The following is a 16,738-nucleotide window of genomic DNA, read 5'->3' as shown; positions in this document are numbered from 1 at the left end:
GAACATATTTAAAGAGAGTTCACTCGTACACAGCATCACAGACAGCAGTGTAGGCATTCAATGGATTTATTGAACTGTTCAGTCCCTTGACAATTGGGGAGAATTACATTACACAAATTCAAAATCCCACAACATAACAAAAAAGTCATAATACCCACCTGTCAGTGACACACACATACACACAAACAAACACACACACACACACACTCATTCACTCTCTCTCTCACTCTAACACACACATTCACTCACACTCTCTGCTGCTGACCTCAAACCTTGTCTTACCTGAACTTGTCCATCCTATACGAATCAAGACTTACCAAGCAAAGCGCCTTGCCAACTTCATTTACTACAACAACTCAGGGAAAGAACGCGGACTGAATGGTCGGGTATATTTTCGTACAATTCACAGTTTTCCCAAAGAGTCTGATAAAAGGATTTACCATTACTGTGACTTTTGTTTTCTAATCAGTGGATCAGTTTTGTAACACAATCTCTAAGAAGAGGAGGAGTCAGCACATCACAGCAAGGCTAAAAAAATTACATCATACAGGATATGTCCTCTCCTTCATTACCCCTGGGCCCCCTCATCCTAGACCAGATACATATCCTGTTGTAGGTTTCTGGTTCAATCATGGGCAGCTTGGGAGTCGAGGCTGAGTTCACCTGCACTGCAGCGACTTCGAATCTAACACAAGCTTTACATTTCCTCTCAGGTCGACATGCTGTTGTCATTTAGGAAACAAAATTATATACATGGCAGAAAGATCTGAAGCAGAAAGAAAAGAAGCTGTAGATTGATATGGTGTACAGGGCTTATGGACAAAATGAGTCAGGCAGGTGGAAGACCCAAACCTGTCAGCAGGACGGGAAGTTAGCTGTGCTTTTAAAGGCTGTGCTGTGATTTGTTACCAGTGCTTCAGCCACTTTAGGAACCTTATTTTTTAAAAAGAAAACAGGAAAACCACAGGCCAACTCCCAAGCTGCACATGAGCTTTTACAGTAGACTGAACTAGACAAAGTTACAAATACTCTTCTATATCAGGGACTGATGTTCTATTGTAGTTTGCTGTCTGTGAAGACATGTGAGAAGAGCACAGGCGTACAGTTACTCGCTGTTACACCAGAGTTAAGACTTACGGGGCGAGGGACATGTTATAGCATTCTACTTTAAAAGTTCAACTTCCCTAAAAATGAAAATAAAACTGAAAAAAAGCACAAACAAGAGTCATCTGTGCGGTAGGGATTAGGAAGGACATGAGTGAAGAGCTGCCTTCCTCTTCAAGGCCGGGAAGGACGACGTGGACCTTTCACGGGGACAAGCGAGTTAACACAACGGGTAGCAACCCTTTCCCTGGCCTTCCTTCAGCACTTCCAAAACGAAGCGAGCTTTCCACAGAGGAGGACTGGGGTCTAATGATGAGGAGGGAGAGCTGGGTGGGGATGAAGGCAGGGCGTGACATGGAGACGGAGGGGGAGCAGTCTCATTCGGTGGCCTTGAGGGAGAAGGAGAGCTTGGGCCTGGACTTGCCCTTGCCGAGGATGATTTTCTGCTCCTCCTTCTGCTGCTTTTGACGGTCCTGCTCCAGCTTCATGCGCTCCTCGTGAATCTTTCTTTGCTCTTCTACAATACGCAACTGCTCCTCAGCCTGGCAGACACAAAGCAGAACATGCAGCAGAAAAAATAGGGTTAGACAAGGACAGATAACTTTGAAGCCAAGTGCCCGCAAAACTCTGCCTTTGTCTTTATAGTCCTTTAAGATCCAGCAGCACAGTGCCTGCTTCTCTTCGTGTGTGCAGCTGTTTACGACAGCCTAAGCTTGTCCAAATCAAGCCTGAATCAAATAAACCCTGCTTTACAAATTAGTCACCCTGAAGGTTATATAGCCAACAGAAAAGACAAGCCACTGGATTGTTAACAGAGCTGATAACCATCAATTTAAAGCCACTCGATAGAAAGAATTCATGCCAAAGGACTATTAAGTTATTTGGTAATGTGGTGTGGTGAAAGCCTTGAGGTCTAAATCAGTGGAGGAAGAGATTTGGAATTAAAGACACATAAGTGACATTAAAAGCACATAACGCAGACATGACGTGGGTCAGTTTTCCTACTGAACTTTGAAGAGAAACTGTTTATCATTGGAGGCAGTGTGAGAAATGAAGGGGGGCAGGATTGGAAGTCGATTCTTGACCAGGTCCAAACTTCCATACGTCCATTTGCTTTTGAAATGGGACTATACAGTTTACATCGCCTTTAAATTAAAAGCTTTCAAAGATCGATCCTGATTTGGATCTTAACTGTAACGTATGTAAACCACATATAAACCCTCTTAGTCACACTTCTTGAGCTTGATCAAGACTATCCCCTTTTTGGACCTCGATTTCTGAGACATTTACAGAGGTACTGGGAAAACTGTTTGCACCTCCCCTCTAACAGCTCAGTGTTGTCAAAGCATGAATCGTCCACCATCACTGAGCTGTACAACCTCCACTAAGCCTGGACTTACCATTTATTTATTTAATTTTTCTTCACTATCTGTTTGTACTAAACTTTTTTTAACTTCTTCACTTCTGTTATTACCACTAAGATCATTTTTTGTGTATTGAGAAATTAAGGGGGACAAAAATCTCAGAATACAGATAAAAAAAACAAGTAAACAACAACAAATATATTTTTTTCATATGAATGTGATACAAACATGAAGTCAGTTTTGGAAGAAAACAAACCCATTCATGCTTCTCAGGGTTTTTAACAACATTAAAAGTGTTGTGTTAAAAGAAAATAAATGTTGTGATCAGCAGTATGCAAAAACTATTGAGGGTTATGAATTTGACTATAATAACAGAAATTTATCCAAAAGCAGGCAGGAAAGAAGCAGAGCAGGGCGTACCAGTTTGGCCTGAGCGTCGGCGATCTTGCGGTTATTCTCCTCCAGGATTTTTTCCAGCTCCTCCCGCTTAGATTTTTCTTCCTCCTAGACGGGTGACACAGTGTCATGTTAGCGCACGAACAGGCTACAGCCACAACGCACTTTATGTACACACATACACACGCTTGCCCTCTAATTGTCTCTCACACACACACACACACACACACACACACACACACACACACACACACACACACACACACACACACACACACACACACACACACACACACACACACACACACACACACACACACACACACACACACACACACACACACACACACACACACACACACACACACACACACACACACACACACACACACACACACACACACACACACACACACACACACACACACACACACACACACACACACACACACACACCAAACGCATTACTCCACAGAGAAGTTGGTTTAGCCTTGCACACATGACCACGCTGCGACATTCTTTGCAGTCAGGCAAAATTGTTTTAAAAATACAAAGAGGGGGCAAAAAGCATAAAGAACTGTGGGGGAAAAATGAACCCACTATTTGTTTCCCTCCCTCTCCTGCTGTTAATACCCTCCTAAAAAAGTAAAAGCTAAGCCATATCTAGGGCACTCACTGCATTATTGTGAAAGACATTAAAATTTAAACACAAGAATTCATAAAAGGGGGAAACCCACTCATCACACTCATAAATAGTAGACAGATATAAATGACAGACAATACAATCTACAAGAAAATACAATTGCTGATTTTTAACATAAATATAAGCAAGAGAAAAAAGGATACAAATAAAGGAGGGAATAGTTTTGGCTCACCAATGCACGTATACCTACGCATTTTCCTTGCCTGTGTACCTACACAACTGGTGAAAGCATTCGGCATTAAACGGTTGAATATTTACTGTCTCGTCCGGACTGTGTGGCCCCTGCAGAGACAGAGAAGCGCTCCTGGGGTGGGTGGGTGGGTGGGTGGGTGGGTGGGTGGGTAGGAAGGTATGGGGGGGATTCTGCCATACCGCGCCGGCGGCATTCCTCTTTATAACTCTGATCTCTGTACTGCTTAGCCTGCGCCTGCAGCCACAGCTCGCATTCATTTATATTGTTTTTTTTCTCTCCTGTCTTTACAGTGGCTCTGTCCCCACTGATACGATGGCAGAGTGAAGAAGAGTGCAAAGTGGTTCTTTGTATGAGGTGAACCGGACCATGGTACACTTACAGTACAGGACACAAGTCACAGGGGGAGCTGAAAGGCTGCAGGCCAGCTCTGGTCAAGTGCTAGTTAGGAAGTTGGTGAGTTGTGTTTCCAAAATAAAAACAACACAAATGTATTTACAAGTAACAATATCCAACTTAGCAGCAACCCTATAGGAGAAGCAAGTGATGAGTACAAAACACAGTACATTTGCGTTTCTAGGGAGAAAAAGCTCTTTAAATGAATAAATATTAGAATATATTTATATATACTGTATGTAAATCAACAGATAAAGGTTAGACCAGAGATAGTTAACCTTGTCGAACAGGAAACAGGAAAAGTAGTGGTCCATCATTATGTATCCAAGAGCAGATGGCGTCTTTAACAGAAGATTCTCAAAACAAGGATTGTTAAAGAGAAGGTAAGGGGGTGGTAAAGAAAACCTGTACAGGACAAACTGTCTGAATTAAACAAATGTGATGAACATTTCCACACATCAAATTTGATTGAAAACAGAGACAGCAAATCTCCACTCGTGTTTCAAAAACCCGTACAAGAGTTATGACTGGATCCTTTCAGGCTGATCTTGACCTTTTGGTTATAGAAGGGCCTGCTGCCAGTTCTACTGGGCCCTTAAGTAAACAGGGTCTCCAATTGAGAGTGGGAGATTTAGAGAAGAGAAGAGTGGTAGCGTACAGACTTTATACAGATTATAGGGCAGGAGAGGGTTGATGGATTAAGTCCACGTAGGTAAAGGGGGCATGCTTGGACTACATTTCTCAGCCTATTAGTACCGAGCCACTGGCTGCTCCCAGTTACAAGTCAGGGTCACTAGGCTTTAGCTGCCCTTCTCATTCACTATACGTTCTTACTGTAGTGTAAACAAACCCCCTTTTCTTAATGAAGCCTTGGGACGTGGGGCACAGGTTACTCTCTAAAGCGTAAAAGGAAAGAAAGAAGAAAAGAGGCTTGTACTAACTTTAAAGAAGCCTGAGAAGGGCAAGTGTAAAATAAAGACCTAGGCGTTCTAAAGCCTGGCTTACCCCATGCAAAGGTAAAAAGAATTTCTCAAAAGAGTTAATATCAACTAGTTGTCCATTTTAGGCATTTGGGGAAAGTTTAGAAATGGCCAGTGATGTACAACAGAAGTGTCATCTTTAAAAAAAGAAAAAAGAAAAAGAGAGAGAGCTCTTTATTACATATATTAACAAAGATGCTAGCAAATATGAAAGGTAACGGATCAAGCTGAACCAGGGAATAAATTATGACAAAGAATGAAGTCATTCAATTTTTTATAACCATGCCATGGCAAAACCTTCGCTTGCAAGTTAGTAAATCCCCTCAAGATGCCAAAATTTACGGTGGCAATATTAACATTTCACCTTTGGGTGTACAGGCAAGACTCCTGCTGTTAAAAACCTAAATCAACATTCTTTTAACTTCTCTCTGAGAACCCTTAAGTGGAGCCACAATTGCAGAAGTAGGAGATGTGACTGTGTGCACAATGTTGCATGAAGTTCCATTATTATAAGTCATTTGTGGCGCTGTTCCCTAGTGAGTAACATGGGCACTGAAGTTCATGCACAAGGTTCCTTGTGTCACATATTTGAAAATGTAGCAAATTACCATATAAACAATTACAATGACAATTAGGAATGATGCAAATATTAACATTTGCTGCTACAACTGACACTATTCCTCTGAATTTATAATTATGTTCTGTGTTTTGTATGCAGAAAAATTCATGGTAATGCTTTGTTACCATTAAATAGTTATTTCCCTACAGGACGGCCACTTCCAGGCTCTGCATATACCTTCCCTGCAGTGAAACTTGTACCATGGCTAGATTACATTCTGAGACATAAATTGGGAGGTCCCTCCACCTCCACTGTCCCCACATGTCCCATAGAAAGTCACCAGTCAGAGCAGGTGATTGGGGGAGGGGGGATGGAGACAGGGGGTTTGGGAATGACAGGGAATGGAGGGGCTGCATTCCAAACGACCGAGCGTTACCTCTCTAGCCTTTTGCGCCGCCAACTCTGCCTGCCGCTGTTTCTCCAGCTCCTCCAGCAGCTGCCGCTCCATGATGCGTTTCGCCTCCTCGACGCGCCGCAGCACCTCCCGCTCGATCTCGTCCTTCCGCTTCTCCAGCTCCTCCTCCACCCGCTTGGCCACTAGCTCCTCTACTCGCCGTGCTGTCTCCTCCTCGATCAACTTCTCCTCGATCTCCTGCTGCCGGCTGGGGGACCGAGCGAAGAAATAGATAGAATGAAGAATGAGAGCAGATAGAAAAAGGGGCAGGTTATAGGAAATCAGGGGTGGAACTGATTTATTAAAAAGCTGATCTGCTCTCATAACAAAGACGCATACTGCAAAACAATCAGACTAAGAATAAAACAAGCAACTAAGTCAATAAAACAAATACTGAAACACTGTTTCTTCTTCATGCAGCTCCATCACTGTCAGTCATTTAAATTACATGTGGTGTCACTGCAATTCACATTTCTGACTTCAGTTGACGACCAGTCTAGTGTAGTTTTTTCCACTGGATGGCTGTAGAATGCTTAAACAGTGTTGTCCCACTGCCCTCTCACAGCAGGGCCAACCACAGAGCCATATTATTGTGGGTCACTGTGGTCACTCCTCACTGAATGCAGGCGTTCCCAGTCAGGCCAGATTTGTCCTCAAGACAAACTCACACTGTCTATCCGTACCATGCCCAAGCATGTTTCACAGCTAAAGTCTAGTTCGTTTGATCAGTGTGAGTGAAACTGTACCGCGCATGCCGGCCACGGCCCGTTTGGTAGATGTGGGCTTTTATAAAGCATGTTTGCACATTCTGACATTTTATGTGCTCCTGTTCGGACATAGAAAAAAGAAGGACTGACCATGCACAGACGTGTAAAACAATGGCGGCGAAAGGTTCACAGTGGTGAACCATTTGTAAACAAAGCGATGCATCGCGATGACGTTAATCAATGCGCGTCAATACGGCGTGATGACGTATAGGCAGCAAGAAGCATTCCGCCGAGGCCCAGGCAGTGTGAGTACAAATGGGCCTTGGGTGCGGGGGGGAGTGGGAGGGGGGGAGTGGGAGGGGGGGACAAGTACCGTAAAGCACCGGGCACGGTACGGATGGACAGTGTGAGTGCGACCCGGGCTTTAGACTTGTCCCCCCTCCCTCTCCCCCCCGCCCCGTTTGTACTCACACTGCCAGGGCCGGTCAATGCTTCTTGCTGTCCATACGCCATCACACGTCACACACATTGATCGCGTGTGTGTGGCTTTGTTGTTGTTGTTAAATGTCCGCGCATGGTCCGTCCTTCTATTTACATGTCTGAACAGGCGGACATAACGCTACTGCCGTAGGGCTCGTGCTCGTACACGTGCGCACGCTCGTGCTCATACATGTGCAAACGCTAAAGCCCACCTCTTTCAAGCGGGCCGTGGACGGCCCGCTGGCCGCAGTAATGCGCGGAACGGGTGCACTCACACTGCTTAAAGGTACTAGGCTTTAGCTGAAAAAACGGTTTTGGCCCCGGCCAAAAGGACAGTGTGAGTACGCCCTAAGGGTCTATTCACACTTACCATTCGTACCATGCCCAAGCACCCTTCACAGCTGAAGTGTAGTTCGTTTGACCAGTGTGAGTACAACTGTACCGCGCACAGGCACGCTTGCAAGCCAAGGCCAGGTTGAGAGAAGTGGGCTTTAGTAAAGCACCATTGCACATGTACGGGCTCGAGTATGAACACTGGTGGCGGTCCTAATGTCTATTTATTTGCAATTGTTCCCCGCAACAAAATCATTTAAAAAGTAAAAAAGAAAATGTGAGAGAGAAAGGGTCGAGAGAGCTGTACAATGAATATGGAGGAGTGCTATAATCGAGAACAAAACAGTGAATCAGGGAAATATAAACGGTATTTTCACCCTTTCATCACTGCTAGAAATGGAGCTGTAGCAAGTTTCTCACTATCTCTGTCCTCATTTAGATTTTAGAAGAATTTAGAGAACTGTTGCTATGGAGATGACATACCATTTCGTCTCATCTCATAACTGTCAAGTTTCAGACCATTGCAGACCTGCACATTGCAAGTTTCAACTCGTCTCCAGTACCAGTGCCTTCTGTTTTTCATTAGTTTGCTCTGTAAAATATCATACAGTGATCTGATGCTAACATAAGGAAATGTATTGTTTTATTCATGAAGATACTTTTCATTTATTTGATCAATAATATGTTTTGGTTTAAGGAAATAAAAAATGAATTTCAATATAGGCATTTTTTTTTATTAGCACTAGGCAGACATACTCTGTGTTGCTCCGTTACTCTGTAACCGGCTGTCATGAGCACTATCCAGCAGGCGCTCGTGAGAGCCGTGAACTTGCTAGTGCATTAGCAAAAGAGCACTGGGGGATTGAAATCGGCCATCCTACACACACACACACACAGTGTGTACAAGTTTTCAGCTGCCTGTAGAATATGTATTGCAGACTCAGTTTCATGCTTGTCGGTAGAGGTGCAACAGATTAAAAAAAACTTACGGTTCGGATCGTTTGTCGGCTCAGAGTGTATCAAAAAAAAAAACAAGACAAACAAGATTGTCTTTCATGCATTATTTTTTTTTTTTTTCCATTCCTCCACTGCTTGTGTCAGTATCTGCACAGATGAGTGCCTGTGACTGTGGTAGAGGGGGCGTGTCTGGAGCAACAGGCTTCTCATCTCCCAGTCTGCAGTGATGAAGTGAGCGGTTATCGTCAAATAATGCTATGTTCCCCTGCACGCAATGCCATGCTTGATGTGTTTCCACTGTCATATGGCTTTCTTGTGCCACAGTGCACACACAGCATCACGGTTTGATCCACTAAACTCTTTCCTTCATCATTATACTTGACAGGGGATTTAAACAACTTGTGCGTTCAAGCTCCGCTGTTCCTCCGCTTGCCATGACCACGGTGCTCTTAACAAGTGTGTGGACTGAACATGCACACAACTTTTTTGCATAAATCAACCTGTGGATCAAGTGTGTGCTGAACCGAAGATATTGGTCCGAACGGATCAGAGATCAATGATGATCTGTTGCACCACTACCGTATTTTCACGACCATACGGCGCACCGTACTAAAAGGCGCAGTCTCAGTTATGTGTGCCATTTCTGTATTTAACACACACATACGGCGCACCGGATTATAGGGCGCGGGTTTTATATACCGGTACATATTCTCTACTACGTTTAAATACCTCTACTGCGTATTTCAAAATAGAGCGGGAGCAAAACTGAGTATGTATTTCATGTATTTATTACATGTATTTATTACAAAGTATTTAATCAAAGCCATCAAAGTCATCATCCTCTGTTTCTGAATTAAACAGCTGCGCTAAATCAGACATGCCAGTTTCCCCTTCTTCGCTGTCAGAGTCACTTTCCCTGCCGTGCGGCTCCTCGGAAATGATGCCGGCTTTTGCGAAAGCTCGAACAACAGTGCCAGCAGACACGTTAGCCCAAGCATCTACAATCCATCCGCAAACTGTGGCGTAACTTGCCCGGCGCTGCCTTCCACTTTTGGTGAAACTGTGGTCTCCGTCGGTCCTCCATCGCTCCCACGCCGCTCGCAGCCTTACTTTAAACGGCCGGTTCACGCCGATGTCGAGCGGTTGAAGTTCTTTTGTCAGACCTCCCGGAATAACAGTAAGCACAGCGTTCATTTGTTTCACCGTGTTTTTCACATCAGCTGTGAGATGGGCACGCATGGAGTCACAGATTAACAGCGATGGTGATGCGCGGAAAAAGCCACCTGGTCTCCTTACATACACCTCCCTCAGCCACGCTTTCATCATCTCCTCATCCATCCAGCCCTTTTCATTTGCCTTAATAATGACTCCAGCTGGAAAAGTCTCTTTAGGCAAAGTCTTCCTCTTAAAAATCACCATAGGCGGCAGTTTCTGTCCATTTGCGTGGCAGCCAAGCACAACAGTAAACGAAGCTTTTTCATACCCCGTTGTGCGTATCGCTACCGTTCTTGTCCCCTTCTTCTCCACCGTGTGACTCACCGGGATGTCGAAAGTGAGCGGCACCTCGTCCATGTTGGTGATGTGGCTTGGCTGGATGCTTTTGTCGGCGATGTGTTTGCCGCAGAAGGAGTGGAAGCTCGCCAGCTTTTCATTATAATCCGCCGGACGCTGCTGCGCTACTGTAGTCCTGGTCCGGATGGAAAAATGGCACCGTTTCATAAAACGAAAGCACCACGACGGACCTCCTTGAAAATGTTCAATTTTCATTTCTTCCGCTAGCGTTACTGCTTTTAGTCGAATATTGACCGTCGAAACGCTCGCCCCACTCGTTCTTTGCTCAATGATCCACCGCTCCAGTCTTTCCTCCAACTCGGGCCACCTGGCCTTATGTCCGCGGAAACTCAGCAGCGTCTTCTTCACCTGTCGGAGTTCGTTTTCCATCTTCCTCCACTTGCGAACCATCGATTCATTAATCTTGAGTTCTCTCGCGGCTGCTCGATTTCCATGTTCCTCTGCGTAGCTGATAGCCTTCAGTTTAAACTGTGCTTCATATGCGTGTCTCTTTGCCATTCTCAGGGTTGTTAAGACAACAATGTTTTGCATTAAGCACATACCTGTTCTTTTATACACAAGCCACGCCCACTATCCCCCTTGAACGTTCTCTCGGTTCTCAACAACGTCCGCAGTAACACACATAGGGCGCACCGCACTATTGGGCGCGCCGCACATTTTGAGAAAAAAAAAAAACGTTTATATGCGCCTTATAGTCGCGAAAATACGGTACTTGTCAATTAACGATGGATTAACGAGGGTCAGATATCAGTCAGAAGTCCAAATTAGCATCTAGTCCAGGTAATGTGTGGAAATGTACTTACTACACTAGCCTACTGCCCCTGTAGGAATTGATGAGCCTTTCCAGTACATCAGCAGACTTCTGGGTTAAAGCAGACGGTGAACTGTCATCCTGTTTACCCTGTTCCCTGTTTTTTTCTCTATTCTGAGCAGGAAGCTATTAAGAGTTAGAAGATGTGTTGTCACGTCGCTTCTGGCACAACTGTAAACACAACCTTGCCTGCCTGCATCTGATTTCATTCTGTCAGCTACTGGGAAACCAGAGAGCCTTCCCAACCCATGCCCAAGTCCTTCCTTATCTACCAAGTCTCTATGTCGATATTTACATTTCTATACCTGGTTAAGTGGCCCTGTGGCCATTAAGCAGTAAAAAAGAGCCACTCAGAAGACCAGGTGGGGCAGTGGCTCACATCTCAGGTGTCTGTGTGCATGTGGCTACCACACATGTCAGGCGCACATAAATGAAGTCACAACCGCCGTAGGCATCGTGCTCGTACACGTGCGCGCGCTCGTACATGTGCAAACACGCTCTACAAAAGCCCACCTCTCTCAGGCGGGCCGCAGACGGCCCGTTGGTCGCAGTTATGCGCAGAGCGGGTGCACTCACACTGCTCAAACGCACTAGGCTTTAGCTGAAAAAACGGTTTTGGCCCGGTGCGGAAGGACAGTGTGAGTGCGCCCTTAATCAGCACCTCCTATTGCAGCAACTTCACTGCTGCAGTAGTTGATCCAATCATTGAAGTATGGTCAGACACTTGAATGATTAAACATCAGGAGTACTTTGCTGAAAGGCTAATGATCAACTTAGATACCATAAGCTTGCTTTTTAGCATGCATTCAGTATGTAAATTGGTTGAGGGTTTCATTGGTAAATATGATGACCACAAAGTCAATAGCTTTCCTATGTGTGTTTCTCCATGTAAGATTTTTCCAACTATTATTGCCATACACAATTTTTTTGCATTAATCTAATTTTCAATATCTTCTAAATCTGAAATTTATCTAAGCACTACAAAATCAATCAGTGGCCGCTACTGGCTAGTTTTGCACTGTTAAAGTTTTTAATTTGCAACGCTTTGTAATTCAATTAATAATACTAAAATGTATTTCTAAATAATACATGGGCCTCTTTTCAAAGCATGTATTGCTCTATAATACTGGCATCTCAATAAAAAGGACTGAAACAGATGTATATGCAACTAAAAGAGGCTATTTATTATTTGGCCGGTAAAAAATGACTTCCCCTTGGCAGTTGAGCCAATAAGTTAGTTGACAGCCCTGACCTCATACGACCTTGATTCAAACAATCTGAATTATCCCTATAAGGAAGGGTAAGGGTAAGGCGATTAAAATTGCTTAAGCACCCATAACACCTCCAGTATATGGCGTGAAAGTGATTATCTGATGCCATACCTTACATTGTTTGGTATAGTTACTTAATGAATGGCTTACACAGCTTTTAACTGTAAGATGTGTTATTATCAGGTTCAGACCATATAGTTAAAAAAAACAAGTCGCCTCTTTAACTGAACTAAAACTTGCCATACCGCCGGTGTCCCCTGCGGTGCAGCTGTGTGCTCTGACAGCGAGAATACTGTGCCTTGTGTAGACAGGGCCCTGTGGAGCCTAACGTTGGCTGACGCTAGCATGCTTTGGCGGCTAGCTTTCTAGTGCAAAGAGCTAAAGCTCATCTATGGAAGTGAATGTAGCTAGCTTAGCATTAAGCTTAGCACATACTGAAGTTCAATACGGGCAACGTTATGTAATGTTGTAGGTACCGAGTCTTTTGTTAAAATATACTCACATCTTCCTCTGTCTTTCCATTTCTACCCGTCTTTCCTCCTCCTCCTTCCGCTGCTTCTCGTCTATCGCGTTTCTTTTGCTCAGCGTCCTGCCGAAGATGTCGATGCGCTCCGGCGGCGAGGCTGCTCTCTCTCTGCGGGACGAGGCTGTGGTAGACCGGGAACGAGAACGAGATTCTCTGCGGCTTTTCCTTTTGGATTCTCGGGACTTGGAGCGCTTCTTGGACCTCTCTCTGTCTCTGGAGCGCGACCGGCTCCGTTTCTTGCTGTGCTTGCTTTTGGAGTGTTTGGACCGAGAAGAGCTGCGGCTCCGAGATCGGCCCATGTTGACCACCTCCACTAATCGAGCGCTGTGTCTCGACTACTGTGTCTTTTATCTGATATGTGCGCAATATCTGGAATCCCGTTTCACCCGCTCCTCTTCAAACTTACTATTTACAATAACTGACCAAATAGAATTGCTTCAACGATTCTATTTTGGAGAAATAATCATACAAAAGTGGTTGTTATTTTGCTCAGCTAACTCTCTATGAAGAAAGATGGCGGTTAGATCGCGGTTGTAGTTTCCCAGCAGGCACCGCGGCTTTCGGTATTTCCCGTTGGTCTTCGGGATTGCCCGGTCAACTGCTTAGGTCAAACGTACTGTCTGTGTGTCTGTACTACCTCGGTCTGCAGCAATCCGTGATAAAACAAATCAAGAAATAAATGTGCGCATATCGGGGTGACCTGAAAAATATTTCCACTCGGCATGGTTGTCAATTCAGCTCTTAAACCACAAAGTCACACGTTTGTGCCAGAGGACATTCTATTCTCTCCATACAGATTGTGCACTTGTTGGCTAGGTTGTAGGCTACAGCAAAGTCTAGTCTATTTAGTATATTTAAATCCTGTTTGAGTTCTAGATGGAAGGCGTGCAAAATAACGATCAACTAATATAACCTTTTTGCTTTCAAAAAATTAAATTAAATTAAATTAAACTAATACATTTGCAGTCTTGGAGTACATAATATGTGCTGTCAAATTAACATAGCCTAACAATAAACAATAATTGACCTTTCATCAGACGATTATAGCAGGACAAAGATAACACAACATTGTAAACAGGGTAACATGTAGGCTAATTTAAACAAGGCACTTTGGTTTAACATGGTGTATACTGTAGCCTATATGATTTTGGACAGACATAGACATAATTCTGATTAGGCGTTTTGTATGAGTATCTAAGAAATGTTATTAAAAAAAACTGTCTATATAATATATTTTCTCCTCGTACATCTGCTGTGCTAAAAAAAAAAGGCCTACATACATTGCATGGGTCAGTGACACAAAATCTGTCAGGTCATTTTCTTTTTAGCACACTCACATTCAATTCAATTCAATTCAATTTTATTTATAGTGCCAAATCATAACAAAAGTTATCTCAGGACACTTTACAAACTAGGTAAAGACCAAACTCTGTCTAGGATCATTAAAGTAATTCTATTCTATTATATTATATTCTACTCTATGACTTATTTATGATAAATATAGACCCAACAATTCCCCCGTAGAGTACAGTGGCAACGAAAACCTTCCCTATTACAGGCAGGAACGTCAGACAGACCCAGCTCTGTCGAGGACATCTGTCTTGACCGGTTGGGGAGGAAGAAAAGGAGAGAGAAAGAGAGAAAAGACGGACAGATGGACAGAGAGAGACAAGGACAGACACAAAGACAGAGACAGACACACTTCCAGTAACTATAATAATATCTATAGTAATGTGAATATGACTTATATGTTATGGCAGTTAATACAACATAATAGTAGAAACAAGCACAGCTAAGGTTATAGATTATAATAGTATCAGGAAGCGTCATGCAGGACCAGGGCAGCAGGCACCACCACGATCAGCAGAGACCTGCGAGACGACAAAGCACAAACAACTCCGGGGAAGAAGTTGAATTAGTAACATGCATTGATGAGACATGAATGATACAGACAGAGAGGAGAGAAGCTCAGAGTATCTGGAAAAGTATTATCCCTCGGCAGACTAGGCCTATAGCAGCATAATTAAGCAGCTTAAAAATAACAACATTGCTAAGGGCTCGTATCCTAATAACACTTGGGAGTTGGTTCCACAGGAGAGGAGCTTGGTAGCTGAAGGCTCTGCCTCCCATTCTACTTTTGGAGACTAGAAACGATGAGTAGCCCTGCATTCTCGGAGACGGAGCCTGACCAATAACAGCTTTGTAGGTAAGGAGAAGGATTTTAAATTATATTCTAGATTTTACATGTAGCCAGTGCAAAGAAGCTAATACAGGAGAAATATGTTCTCTTCGATTTGATTTAGTTAGTACACGAGCTGCAGCATTTTGGACCAACTGGAGACTCTTAACAGACTTATTGGAGCAGCCTGATAATAAGGAGTTGCAATAGTCCAGCCTAGAATTAACAAATGCATGGACTAGTTTTTCTGCATCTTTCTGAGACCCAATGTTCCTAATTTTTGCAATATTACGCAGGTGAAAATATGCAGTCCTGGTTGTAAGTTTTATGTGAGAATCGAAGGACATATCCTGATCAAAAATAACACCCAGATTCCTTACTGTGGTGCTGGAGGACAACACAACGTCATCCAGAGTAACAATGTCTTTAGCTATTGAGTTCTGGAGGCCTTTGGGGCCAAGTACAATGACTTCAGTTTCATCTGAGTTTAACATCAGAAAATCGCAGGTCATCTAGCTCTTTATTTCCTTAATGCACATTTGAAGTTTATCTAACTGATCGGTTTCGTCTGGTTTGATCGACAAATATAATTGTGTATCATCAGCATAACAATGAAAGTTTATGGAGTGCTTCCTTATAATATATCCTTAGGGAAGCATATATAAGGTGAATAGAATCGGTCCAAGGACAGAACCCTGTGGGACTCCGTGACTTACTTTAGTGTGAATGGAGGATTTGTCATTAACATGTACAAACTGAGATCTATCCGATAAATATGACTTAAACCAGCTTAGTGCGGTTCCTTTTATGCCAATTAGATGCTCCAGTCTCTGTAGCAGTGTTAAAGAAATGTATAAAATATTATCAGAAATGTTCTTTTGATGCATATAATACTAAGTGTTCTTTAAGAGTGTTTGTTGCAAAGTATGTGCCTGCATGTCTAACCAATTATATTTGACCCATCTGGGGAAAGTTTGATAACGTGTTCCCTCCCTAGAAGAGAACTGTGGGAGCAAAAGCTGTGACCTTGTAGAAATTCTTGTGTGGAAAATAGTATCTGTATGTAACTAGTTAATTATTATTCATGAGTGACTTATGATTATTCATGCAAACTTCAAATAAAAGGACACGGGGAAGAATGGAGAGTCGGAGAGAATTTGCAGAGGGACAAGCCAAGCAGTGCTCGTTGACCTCCTCTCTCCCCGTGTCAGATACGTTAAAGGTGTCTCTTGTTTCTGATCTGATGAAGCCTCCAATGTGTTGTCCTGTCTGACAACTGAAAGAATTGACTGTGTTGCGTTTGTCAAAGCAACAGAAATATTTTGACATTTTTATGTGTTGTCCTGTCTGACAACTGAAAGAATTGACTGTGTTGCGTTTGTCAAAGCAACAGAAATATTTTGACATTTTTATGTGTTGTCCTGTCTGACAACTGAAAGAATTGACTGTGTTGCGTTTGTCAAAGCAACAGAAATATTTTGACATTTTTGGTCCTTCGAGCCGGATCTCAACACTGCAGAAAAAAGGGTGACTGACGGGACGTCTGCAAAGACTGTGCACAGCAAAGTCTGGCGGAAAAACCTGCCGCTGGACAAAGACCACTTTTCAACGTGGCCAGACGGAAAAACCCCTCATCCATCCTTTTGACGCAGCAGACGAGATCCGAGCCAGTGGAGGGGAGACTTTCATCACGAAAAGGTCAGAGATTTGAAGAGACTAGGGAGCATTACGGCTCCACAGAAAGACGTCTTTAAAA

At 43.5% G+C, this 16,738-nt stretch overlaps 1 protein-coding gene across 1 annotated transcript; it reads right to left on the bottom strand.

Annotated features, from left to right (window-relative positions):
* Positions 1-48: 48 nt before the first annotated feature.
* arglu1a (arginine and glutamate rich 1a) lies at positions 49-13,328 on the bottom strand. Its single transcript, XM_083921453.1, has 4 exons — positions 12,780-13,328; positions 6,129-6,354; positions 2,889-2,972; positions 49-1,646 (listed from the first exon to the last, which is right to left on the bottom strand). The coding sequence occupies exons 1-4, from the start codon at positions 13,100-13,102 to the stop codon at positions 1,482-1,484; spliced, it is 798 nt and encodes a 265-aa protein (XP_083777579.1). The 5' UTR covers positions 13,103-13,328; the 3' UTR covers positions 49-1,481.
* Positions 13,329-16,738: the final 3,410 nt, after the last annotated feature.

The sequence above is a fragment of the Echiichthys vipera genome, assembly GCF_963691815.1.
Source record: "Echiichthys vipera genome assembly, chromosome: 10".
Classification (NCBI taxonomy): domain Eukaryota; kingdom Metazoa; phylum Chordata; class Actinopteri; order Perciformes; family Trachinidae; genus Echiichthys; species Echiichthys vipera.
This window is presented reverse-complemented; position numbering and strand designations above follow the sequence as displayed.